Below are 13,490 nucleotides of genomic sequence, written 5' to 3'. Positions count from 1 at the left end.
GTCTTCTGTTTTTAAATCCTCAGTCATCCCATTATTTTCTGTAATACTCCAATTATGTATTTTAAAATGGACTTGATTATCTTGTATTTCTGAAATTTACTTCTTCAAAGCTTTCTTAATGTCAAATAGCACTTCTTTTGTGATTATTTAATATATACCTTTCTCATCTTCGAATACTCACTGCCATTTTTGTTTCTAAAATTTCAAATAAATTCCCTTTTTAACATTTTTTAATATTTTATTTTATCAAGTCTTCATGAAACAATTCTCTCTCTCTCTCTTATCTAGTGCTTTTTCTTAATTTCTCTCTCAGTTAACTTCAAGGTCTAGATAAACAAGCCATGAGCAAACAAATTATCTGATCTCTCACATCCCTTTGAACTTGCCTGTACTAGCCTAGTAAGAATTGAGCAAAATCTTCATTAGCTCCTTGTTTTATTTTTGTAAATGAAGTATTGCCTCTTTCTTTTTCAGGCAATTTTAGTCATGCCCATTTTTCAGCAATGGATATTTGCTGATATGCTTATAAACTGTATCCAGTTTGTTTACTTACTTTTGCCCATGGACTAGTGCTAGAAAGCATTTCAAATGTTATTCTTAACTCTGCAGCTTCATTTCTTTTACCCTGACTAGTACAATTCTCAAAAAATTCAATTTTCCACATTAAGTAATCTCCTGGTGTAAGAGCAGTTTTCGCTATCGTGATCCAATCTTCCAAGGCTAGCTAATATTTCTATCATAAAATATATGGGCTATTGTTTGTTGCTGATTTTTAATTCTTTAAATGTTTTAAAATTTAAATTATCATATTCTCGCAAAACAATCCCTGGAATCCTTGGATCAGGTCTCTCAAACACAGGAAAAGAGAATAATAATTTTCTCATGTCCCATGGAATCTCCTCTCTTTTATCTATTGCTTTTTGAGCAGCATTCATATGCCCCTTATCTCTGTTAATATTTTTTCTTTAGACCATAAAGGAGCAGAAGGTTGGTTATTAAAATTAGGAGGAGGTGGCATTGGAGATAAAAGCCACCACTCTTGTTCACTGTTATCTTCCTGCTGAATAGTTTGAACATCTACATCAACTTTTAATATACTCTGAACATCTCCAGGTGGAGTCAGACAGATTTTTAAAATATTCCACCATGAAAAGGCTCCTATAGGAAATGCCTCCTGACCTTCTTGTTTAAAATGTTCACTCATCCTCTTCCCTACAGTTTCCCATTTTTTCAGTACTTCGTACTCCGTTTTTGTACAGATTTTTGTACACATTCAATAAATTCTTCCAATTGCTTTGTTGTTATTAACAAGTCTCTTTCTTTAACTATCTGCTTTAGCACTTTCAAATAATGCCCTCTATCCTTAGACTGTCCCTGTCCATATTAATGCTCTCTGCTTTAGACTTGATAAAAAAAAAAATTAAAAAAAATTTACCTCAAATGCCTGCTGTCCCTTTAGAGCGCTATTTCTCTCACCTGTAGGATGTTCAGACATTGGCTTTCCTTTCAAGACTGATTCCCCTCCAGGTCCATCCCTGTTTCAGGCACCAGATTCCCCTCCAGGTCTGTCTCTGTTTCAGGCACCAGATTTCGTCTGTGATAGCTCTGGTGTACATCTAAACATTGACTTGAGAGTCAGGTCGAATAGAAATGTACATGCAAGGTTGTGATACAATTCTACTGATTTATTTTTGGATACTCAGACTTTTAATAACAAAAATTTATCTAAGGAAAGACCAGTTAAAAGAGATCCAGCTTCACAATTTCCTGGGTAAGTTTACAATATTTATCCCTAGAAATCTGCAGACTTCCTTATCATAAAAGTCTTTTACAAACACCTCCAGAGTCAGATTGTCCCAGGTCAGAGTTCACTGGAGAGCCAACAAATCCATTTAATAAGCAAGAATACATACATATCTCTGGTGGCAAAGGTCACCAAAGATATGTATAAATCACTCTCAGGATCTGGCCCCAACAAAGATCAAAATGATATCACTATATTTGAGACAAATTACAGTATATCTGACTGTAGTTGATCAAACTAATACACTCAAAATGCTCTATCACAGGTCATGCACAAAGAGTCCAGATGAACTGTTTGCATCTCTTGTTTCCTTTGAGCTACTTTAATTTTCCCTTACTTATATAGATCAGCACTTGGATACCCTATGCTGGGCATCCTGTGCCAGTGTCTCCTATGTCTTACATTCAACTCTAAAGTTCTTAAGAGAGAGACCTTCATGATATCCTAGTACTTAGAGTATTTAGAGTCTCTATACATAATTAAATCAGAAGTGATCTTACTTTACTACATACCATAGTTAAGGAGAGTTGTAGTACAATATGGCCAGTGGGTGGGAGTATACTTAGAAGGGTTGAACATAAAGAGATTAGGAAGTGATCTTGCCTTATCCATACTTAAGTTAATGGGGGTTTTAGTACTGTGGTTAAAGTGCTAAAGAAACAGAGGGAGAGAGTATATCTGATACTTTAGTGGGGAAAGCTGTAGAGTACTATAGAGAAGGAGGGAGAGAGAGTACTTAGAGGACTGGACATGAAAACATCATGAAGAAATTTTGCTTTGCTTGACAATTTAGCTACAAATGGAGGGAGTGGGCTTGGGAGGGGGGTATAAATGGTTCATAAAATGATTCAACTTTGCATGATACTTTGGTTCCTGAGTATTGTATGTCCATGGAGAATACTTGAAAAGGGAGTTAGGTTTAAAGTGATCATAAATTGATGAGATTTATGACTCTTGAGAAGTATATTTCTAAGGAGACAGAAGAGGGGAGGGAACTTAGTGACTGTGAGAAATCAGTCAATCAACTTTGATAGATAAAAGGAGTATATTTTGACAAAGGGGTTGTAAGTACATTAAAAAAGAAGAACTATACTAGAAGTCTAGGCATTAGAGAATAATTAACTTCGGGTGAAAAGGCACAAAGACCTATTATAGTAGAAGAAAAGAATGGAGGGTGTGAACACTGAGTAAATCTACTCAATAGATTTGGCCCAAAGAGGGCCAAATAATCCCAATTGGATTCTATAATTTATCCTACACTACAGGGAAGTAGATTGGGGGGAGGGGGGACAGGGAAGGGAAAGAAAGGGGAAGAAGGGACTGATAAAGGAGAAGCAAAAGGTAAAAGTGAAAGTAAAGTTAAAGTTAAAATTTTAAAGGAAAGTTAAAGGGGAAAGGAAGCAAAACATTGGTAAGGTGATATAAGAAGAAAGGAAAGAGAAAAGTATAAACAAGGAAAGACAGATGGAGGGAAAAACAGAATTAGAAATCTTAACCATAAATGTGAATGGGATGAACTCTCCCATAAAATAGAAGTAGATAGCAGAAGGGATTAAAAACCGGAATCCTATAATAGGTTGTTTACAAGAAACACATTTGAAACAAGGTAAAGGAAAAAAGCAGGAATAAAATATATTCTGCTTTAGCACAAGTAAAAATTCAGAGATAGTGCTACAGATCTCAGATAAAGCAAAAGGAAAAATAGATCTCATTAAAAGACATAATGAAGGACACTACATCTTCCTAAAAGGGACTATAAGCAATGAAGTTAAATCATTATTACACACACACACACACACACACACACACACACACACACACACACACACACACACATATATATATATATATATATATATTCCAAGTGGTATAACATCCAAATTCTTAGAGGAGAAACTAAATGAATTACAAGGAGACATAGACAACAAAACTTTAAAATTAGGGGAACTCAATTTCCCTTTCTCAGAATTAAAAAAATGTAATCACAAAATAAATAAGAAGTAAGAAGGTGAATAAAATCTTAGAAAACCTGGATATGATAGATCTCTGGAAAAAATTAAATGGGAATAGAAAGGAATATACCTTTTTCTCTGCATTATATAGCATCTATACCAAAAGTGACCATATACTAAGGCTTTATAATCTTACAATCAAATGCAGAGGCAGAATATTAGCAATCAATCAAGAAATCAGTCAATCAACCTTTGATACATAAAAGGAGTATATTTTGACAAAGGGGTTATAAAGTCAGAAAATAAAATCATGATACAATAGAAAGGACCATGGAAAGCTAAACTAAAAAATTAATTGGAAACTAAACAACTGGAGTGGCTAGGTGGCATAGTAAATAGAGCACCGGCCCTGAAGTCAGGAGTACCTGAGTTCAAATCCAGCCTCAGACATTTAATAATTACCTAGTTGTGTGACCTTGGGCAAGCCACTTAACCCCACTGTCTTGCAAAAAAACCTAAAAAAAACCCAACTAAACAACTTAATTTTAAAAAATAAGTGGATTAAACAACAAATTATAGAAACAATCAACTATTTCATCCAAGAAAATGTAACAATGAGACATAATACCAAAATTTATGGGATTCAGTCAAAGCAGTTTTTAGGGAAATTTTATATTTCTAAGTGCTTATATGAATAAAATAGAGAAAAAGGAGATCTATAAATGCAACTAAAAAAAGTTAGATCCCCAATTAAATACCAAATTAGAAATTCTGAAAATCAAAGAAGACATTATTAAAATTGAAAGCAACAAAACCATTGCTCTAATAAATAAAACTAAGAATTGGTTTTATGAAAATACCAATAAAATGGATAAACCTTTGATCAATCTTATTTAAAAAAAAACAAAGAAGAATACCAAGTTACCAGAATAAAAAATGAAAAGGGAGGATTCAACCCAATGAAGAGGAAATTAAAGAGATAATTCAGAGCTATTTTGCCCAAATATATGCCAATAAATTTGACAACCTGAGTGAAATGTATGGATATTTACAAAAATACAAACTACCCAGATTAACAGAAGAGGAAATAAAATATTTAAATAATCCAATTTCTGAAAAAAAAAAAAGAGATTGAAGAAACCATTAATAAACTCCCTAAGAAAAAATCTCCAGGTCTGGATGAATTTACAAGTGAATTCTGCCAAACATTTAAGAAACAATTAATTTAAATTCTACATAAAGTATTTTTAAAAATAGGAAGAGTTCTGCCAAGTTACTTTTATGACACCAATATGGTCCTAATACCTAAATCAGGAAGAGTCAAAACAGACAAAGAAAATTATACCTCATTCTCCCTAATGAACATTAATGCAAAAATCTTAAATAAAATTTTAGCAAAGAGATTACAATGTTATTATTGGGATAATATACCATGATCAGATAGAATTTATACCAGGTAGGCAGGAATGATTCAATACTAGGAAAACAATTGATAACATTGAACATATCAATAACAAAACCAACAGATATCAAATCTCAGTAGATGCTGAAAAAGCTTTGACAAAATCCAATATCCATTCCCAATAAAAACACTGGAAAGCATAGTAATAAATGGAGTTTTCCTTAAAATAATAAGCAGTATTTATCTAAAACCAGCCATGTGTATACATGTAATGAGGATATTATAGGAGCATTTCCACTAAGATCAGTGGTGAAACAAGGATGCCCATTAGCACCATTACTATCCATTATAGTATTAGAAATGTTAGTTTTAGCAATAAGAGAAGAAAAAGAAATTGAAGGAATTAGAATTGGCAATGAGGAAACAAAGCTTTTACTCTTTGCAGATGATAGTAGAGAACACTAGAAAATCATCTAAAAAACTATTTGAAACAATTAACAACTTCAGCAAAATAGGATATAAAGTAAACCCACATAAATCATCAGTATTTCTATATGTGAACAACAAAGTCCAAAGGCAAGAGATAGAAAGAGAAATTCCATTTAAAGTAACTGCAGACAACAAAAAATGCCTGGAAATCTACCTCCCAAGACAAACCCAGAAACTATACAAATCCAATTACAAAACACTTTTCACACAAATAAAGTCAGTTCTAAACAATTGGAAAAGTATCAATTGTTCATGGTTAAGCTGAGTTAATATAATAAAAATGACAATTCTGCCCAAATTAAATTATTTTTTCAGTGCCATACCAATTTAAACCAACAAATACCTATTTTACAGAGTTAGAAAAAATAGTAATAAAATTCATCTGGAGAAAAAAAAAATGTCAGGAATATCAAGGGAACTGATGAAAGAAAATGTAAAGGAAGGCAGCCTAGATGTACCAGATTTAAAATTATACTGTAAGGTAGCAGTCATCAAAACTGCCCAGTACTAGTTAAGAAATAGAGTAATTGGAGGCAGCTGGGTGGCATAGTGGATAAAGTACCGGCCTTGGAGTCAGGAGTACCTGGGTTCAAATCCAGTCTCAGACACTTAATAATTACCTAGCTGTGTGGCCTTGGACAAGCCACTTAACCCCATTTGCCTTGCAAAAACTTAAAAAAAAAAGAAATAGAGTAATTGACCAATGGATTAGGATAAGTACAAAACAAATAGCATAAATGACTACAGTAATTTATTGTTTGACAATCCCAAAGTTAATTATCTTCTGGGATAAGAACTCACTATTTGAGAAAACTATTGAGAAAACTGGAAAATGGTATGGCAAAAACTAGGAATAGACTCACAACTCACAACACTATACCAAAACAAGGTCAAAATAGGTTATAGGATTTAGATATAAAGGGGGATACTCTGGACAAATTACAGATCATGAAATACTCTGTCAGATTTATGGAAAGGGGAAAAATTTATGACCAAGCAAAAAATAGAGTACATTATAAAATGCAAAACATATAATTTTGACTTTATTAAATTAAAAAGGTTTTGCACTAATAAAACCAATGCTACCAAAATTAGAAGGAAAACAGAATTGGAAATTGGGGGATGTCCATCAATTGAAGAATGACTGAATAGTTATGGTATAGGAATATTATGAAATACTACTGTTTTATAACAAACCATGAATGGTTGGACTCTAGAGAAGCATGGAAATAATTACAGGAACTGATGCTGAGCAAAGGGAGCAGAACCAAGAGGACATTGTATACATTAGCAACACTGTGAATTGATCAACTATTGTGGATGTAGCAATTCAGAGAGCTAGGACAACTCTGGAAGACCTGTTATGGACAATGCTGTCCACATCCAGATGAAAAAAACAAAACAAAACAAAAACAAAAACCCATAGAATCTGAAAAGAATGTTCACTTTTTAAAAATTTCTCTTATGTTTTTCCTTCATATCCCATTGTTTTCTTTTTTCCCTTAGTCCTAATTCCCCATACACAGAATGACTAACATATAAACACGTTAAACACAAATATACATGTACAACATTCACTAGACAGTTTGCTGCTGAGGGAAGGATGGTGAAGAAAGGATAGAAGAAAAAGTGTGTAATTTATAAATATGCAAGTGGATGAATGTTTAAAAACTTTCATATCACATAATTGGAAAATAAAATATCAATCAAAAATATTTATGTCAGCTCTTTTTATCATAGTGAAAAAATAAAATAAGGGGATTCTCATCAATTGCATATGGTTGAAAAAACTCTTATATGAAATATTATTGGGCTATAAGAAATAATGAAAAAGTAATTTCAAATACTTAGATTTGTGTGAATTCTAAAAGATTTGTGATGGAAAATATCATCCACATTCAGGGAGGGAACTGCGGAGTTTAAATGTAACATAGCTTACTATCTTCAATTTTTAAAAGTTATCTTATGTATTATGTCATTTTTTCCTTCTGTTTGGATTTGATTCTTCTCTCACAACATGATCAATATTGATCTGCGTTTAGCATAATTACAGAAAAGAACCCATATTAGATTGCTTTCTCTCAGGGGAGGGAAGAGGGAAGGAAAGGAGAAAGAAAAATGTAAAATTCAAAACCTGCCAATAAAATATTAATGAGAACTACCATTGCACGCTGTTGGAAAAACAAATAAATAAAAATTTTTTAAAAAAAGAAAGATTTGTGTGAATTGATGCAAAATGAAGTCAATAGAACCAAAGAACAATTTATACTATAATATCAGTCTTATAAAAATGAAAATTCTGAAAAGCTCAAGAACATTGATCAACCAAATGATCAAATGCAACCCACATCATGACAAAGAAATAAGGGATTAACATACAGAATAAGAAATTAAATTTTAGATATGACCAATATCCTAAAATGTTTTGTTTAATTGTGTTTATGTAACTCAGGAGTTCTGTATTTATTTTTTCAATAGGTAATTCATGATTTTAAAAAAAAGATAATTAAATGCATTTTATTCTGACATCCTCCTCTAAAATTTTAGAGGTGTTTTCATTGCTGTTTATCAACATTTAAATTTCTAGTCATCTCCAGGGCAGGAGAGGGGCTGAAGAGACACTTTGGAACTCAAACAAAAATTAAAGAATATCAAAAATAAGTAAAAAACTTCTAAAAATTTAAAAAGAAAAACATTTCAACTTTGAAAATTTCCAGTATTTAGAACTTCCCCTATATCAATATAAGCACAAAAACATTATTATTAGATGAAAATTTTCTTAGTAAATATTTACCCCTACAAAATCTCCTTCTTCAAATTCACTTAAAATTTCTGAATTTTCCACTTTTAAACTTGATACAGCTGCTAATCTTCCAGAAAGTACTAAGTAGCATTCCATTGGCCAATGTCCTTTCTTTATAATTACGCTTCTAGCTTCATACCTGTCCCCCCAAAAAAGGAAAACATCAACGTGAATTCCATAGTAAAATAGCAAATTTCAAGTCACAGAGACAAAAGCTAGTGTTATTCAATTCAAATAGCATTTATTAAGTCCCTTCTGTATATGAGGTATTGTGCTAGGTATTGGGGATAAAGAGCCAAAATGAAAAACATTCCCTTACCTTGAAGCTCTTTTAATGTAGTCGGTGTCATCATCTTGCCCAAGAAAATGTATTTGTGGGAGGGGGCAGATCTATTAGTAAGAAGCTATGTAAGGTCAACAAATAGCCCCAGGGGTGATAGGACATTCCTATTACTGGATATCAAGTTTAGAGCTTTTATGTCACATATAACATTCCCATAGAACAGAAAAAGGAAGGTACAGAAACTGAACCACAATCATACTATTGAACACAGACAGCAGATGGAATTAGAAAATAGTTGTAAATCATAGATTCATAGGCTTATAGATAAAAATAGACAGTCCCATTTTACAGATGAGGAACCCAGACCCAGAGAGATTTGCCCAGGATCAAACAGGTAGCAAATGACAGAATCCTTCCTATAGAAGACAATAAAAATAAAATTCTCTAAAATTTCTCCACTTTTACTCTGGCAAAGAAAATAACTGTACCTCAGTAAGCATCTTGAGTTATCCTTCTGATAATTATGAGTCATGATATTTGGGAATTATCTGGCCTAACACATTTGTGGTAATAAAGCTGCAATACCTCCCCCTGGCATAACATCAAGATTCTTGATTGGTCACTCATTTGCTAACAAAGAATGCCTTGTTGGCTACCATTATAATGAGGTCAGTAAGGGGAAACTAAAAGAGAAGTGTTCAATGAAGAGCAGTTTGCTAAACCTTCCATTACAAGTTAGGAAAGTATCCTCAGAACTTGCATTATAAAAATATGAATAAGAAGTATTCTACAAGATAAACTAATAGGTCAAAAATGCTTTGTCCTAAATAATATGATTACAATTAACAAGCTTTCATTAAGTTTACTATGTTAGGTGCCAGCAATAAAAAGACAAAACAGAAACAGTCCCTGGCCTCAAGTAGTTTTCCAAGGTAGTCATTCTCTTTTCCCTTTTAAGTTGAAAGAAACCTCTACAATGTTACTTACATTATCTACTGTGGGAATGGACCACAAAGACCACAAGATCAAAATGTGATGATTCTGGAATTTTCATCATCTATATTAATAGACAACAATTTCTAAGACAACCATGGGAATACTTAGGCTTAAATATCATTTAACTCATTTTTATTAGTGAAACTAGTGAAATTATTGATTCTAATTCAGAATAATTTCTCAAAAGTCGCAGTTGATTCTCAAACTATCTATATGCAATGGGGAAAGGGTAGGTTCTTCTCCTAAGATATGAGAATGAAACAGAAGTCCATGTAGCAGAAGGAAGAGATACTACAAAGACAAGAAGATGAATATGGATTTCGTTTCTATTACTATCAGTCACAGAAAAGAATGATCAGAACCTCAGCATGGTTTTTTATTACTTTGGAATTATTTTATTTCAAAAAGCACTGCAGTATCAAGTAAAGAAATTGAGAAGATATTAAAAAAAACTAAGGACTTCAAGGGAATGATATCATTATATAGCTAATAACAAGAAGATACCCTTTTTGACTACAGGTGTTTCTACTTAAACAGTTCCCATGATCACAGAAGACGTCATCCTGGTTTGGCTACTTTATTACCTATGTGATCTTGGACAAGTTACTTCCTCTCTCTGGGCCTCAGTTTCCTTTATCTGTGTAGTGGGGGGAGAGGATTTAACAATATGATCCTATTTCTTCTGGGTCTAAATCTTATGAACCTCTGAGTCATTTTGTGGCTTTGATGAATCATTGGGAAGTATAGCCAAAAATCAACTTCAGATGACTCTGGGGGGTATGCTTCTAATGGTTTTGTTGTCATCAAGTAAAGCTAGGATGAATGCTTTCAGAGTTGATCAATATGGCAATGATATGTGGGTCAGGTGCAATACGGACCCTAGATCACCCCCCTCCCATGTCTTAATCATAATGTCAAGACCACAGCTTTCAGTTTCTTAGCACTGAACATCTCATGATAAAAAGGAACCAAGAGTAGGTGTGGATAAAGATGTACATGCGATATTTTCTAGGCTTCTTTAGAAATCTTTTTTTTGAGACAGCTGTGAATCTTTTTTTTTTATTTTGCAAGGCAAATGGGGTTAAGTTGCTTGCCCAAGGCCACACAGCTAGGTAATTATTAAGTGTCTGAGGCTAGATTTGAACCCAGGTTCTCCTGATTCTAGGGCCAGTGCTCTATCCACTGCCACCTAGCCACCCCTTAGAAATCTTTCTAAAAGTCTGGATAGAGGAATCTGATACAAATCTTGAGAAATTCCTTCAATGGTGATTCCACAAAACTGATTCAGAAACAGTGACATAGTGGATAGAGCACTGGACCTGGAGTCAAGAATACCTGAGTTCAGGGACATATAGTGAGGGGACAGCAAGGGGAGGCTCAGCCTCTAGCCCTCACCCTACGACCTTGCTTGAGTTCAAATCTGGCCTCAGACATTTACTAGTTGGGTGTCCCTGAGAAAGTCACTTAATTTTTATTTGCCTTGGTTTCCCTGACTATAAAACAGGAATAATAATAATAATAATAATAATAATAATAATAATAATAATAATAACACCTACTTTCTAGGGTTTTAAGAATCAAATGAGAATATTTATAAATATTATAAATAGACCAGCACCTACTGCCCTTCTCTATTCCTTTTCCCCTTCCCTTAATTACTACCCCACAGTTATAGATCATCAGAACTTCCTAGAGCAGTACCTGCAAGGTATTGCTTTATCACACCTTCATGGCTCCAGGTCTATTGCTTTTCTCTACTGCTGAACCTACTTGTAAGCTTATGAACCCACAGAGAAATCTGCTGGCAGGTCTCTGCAGCTGAGCTCTGCTAATTATATGAATACTTTGGATGTGTTTTCCTAGTTCTGTAAAGCAGTTCCTCCCTGAGAGGTTTTTATACTGCTCTGTAGCAATGAACTGGGAAACAAAAAGGTTTTCTATCATTCAAAGCTCAGATCTTCTAGAAATATCAACAAATAATCACTGTAGTTTTAATGACAACTAATATGGCAATGATCCTTATGGGAAAATATGGTAGTTGACTGTATTGAATATTGATCCTCCACAGAGGAACAGAACAGTTTCAATCTTACATCTGCAATTATTTTATTGGGATGGTTTCAGTTGCTATGGTATTCCAAAGCTTCTTATGTTTTTTTTTTCTCTTTTTATATTAAAACTCTGGGATTTTACTGTCATGTGAATAGCTAAAATCACCTGATATCAGCCAACACAGGCTGCTGTGACAGTTTCTGGGCTTCATTTCCATGGCTATGGGATGGCATACTCTCACAAGATTATCCTTTCTGCATAATCTCTGACATCAGTTCATTGACCTACATGTATTGCAAACCATGCTTTTCCTGAACTATGGTGAACCTTTTAGCAAGACCTCTCTAGTTGGGTGTTATGGACAGTTTTGCCTATATGGCCTATGGGTCATTACCAGGTTTATACTCAAAGCCTTTTTAGCAGATGATCTTGCCAGTTTCTGTGCTCCAGCACCACAGCATCCAAGGACTCAGAATTACCAGAGTCCCATTTTACACATTCTACACAACTGAAGACCAATTTTCCCAAAGGCACTGGAATGTAGCTGGGATGATGGCCTATAGGATGAGACAGAGGCCTGCAGTTTATTCTGACCCCAAGGAGAGAAGGCTATAAATATATCTAAGCACACAGTCTCTTACTCTCTTTCTAAAAGAAGGGGAAAGACAAAATCTCATTAAATAAGAGAAAGGAGAAAATATGCAGAGTAGAAAGAAAAGAGTGTGAGTGGTCTAACTAGGGGGAGAATGAGAGAGGATAGAAGAGCACTGATGTTTAGCATTGCCACTAACCCCCACCAGGGGTGAGATTTTGGAGAAAGACTATAGCAGAACAATGTGGGATCACCCAAATCCAGTGTAGAATGGTGATGACTGTTACTAATGTGAAAAATCAAGATGGTGAAACTCCTCTCCTCTTCACTTATCTCACTCTGACTCTTGCATTGAACATATATGTTATAACTTACTTCTTTAAGAGTATATTGGGGGGGGGCGCGGCTAGGTGGTGCAGTAGATAAAGCACCAGCCCTGGAGTCAGGAGTACCTGGGTTCAAATCCGGTCTCAGACACTTAATAATTACTTAGCTGTGTGGCCTTGGGCAAGCCACTTAACCCCATTTGCCTTGCAAAAAACATAAAAAAAAGGAGTATATTTGGGGGGCAGCTAGGTGCTCAGTGGATAGAGCACCAGCCCTGGAGTCAGGAGTACCTGAGTTCAAATCCAGACTCAGACACTTAATAATTACCTAGCTGTGTGGCCTTGGGCAAGCCACTTAACCCCATTTGCCTTAAACAAAAAAGTACATTGGGAGAGTGGAGCCAAGATGTTGGCATGAGGGCAGGAATTCCTGGAACAAGTTTCCCCCAAAAAAAACTCCAAAAGCCATCAAATTCTGACTCTAGACAAAATTTAGGGGGGGCAAAACAGTGATACAATTTCCTAGTCCAAGACAATTTAGAAGTTCCATGGGAAAAGTGTGTTCCACCAGGATTGGGGATTGGAGCAGAGCGGGGCCAGGGGCCTGGGTCCATGACATAGGGGGCAGTTTCCAGACCTTTTAGCCAAGGGATCATCAGCCAGAAGGTGTGGTGAGAGAACCCTGCTGCACTAGAATGAGTGCAGAGCAGGAGCTCAGGCCTCAGAGCAGCCCCGTGGTGAGAACCTGCACCAGGAGTCAGCTGAGCCAACCAGAGCATCCAGATTTCTCA

The 13,490-nt window shown here is 34.8% G+C and overlaps 1 protein-coding gene across 1 annotated transcript in view; it reads right to left on the bottom strand.

Annotated features, from left to right (window-relative positions):
- The window catches only part of LOC141516299 (uncharacterized), a 118,626-nt gene that overhangs the window by 80,386 nt on the left and 24,750 nt on the right, over positions 1 to 13,490 (bottom strand). The window contains exon 5 of the mRNA XM_074227458.1: positions 8,442 to 8,589. Coding sequence (XP_074083559.1) covers positions 8,442 to 8,589 — 148 coding nt within the window. The remainder of the gene's footprint in view (positions 1 to 8,441; positions 8,590 to 13,490) is intronic.

The sequence above is a fragment of the Macrotis lagotis genome, chromosome 3 (assembly GCF_037893015.1).
Source record: "Macrotis lagotis isolate mMagLag1 chromosome 3, bilby.v1.9.chrom.fasta, whole genome shotgun sequence".
Lineage (NCBI taxonomy): Eukaryota > Metazoa > Chordata > Mammalia > Peramelemorphia > Peramelidae > Macrotis > Macrotis lagotis.
The sequence above is the reverse complement of the archived record's forward strand: the minus strand, read 5'-3'. Positions and strand labels throughout refer to the sequence as shown.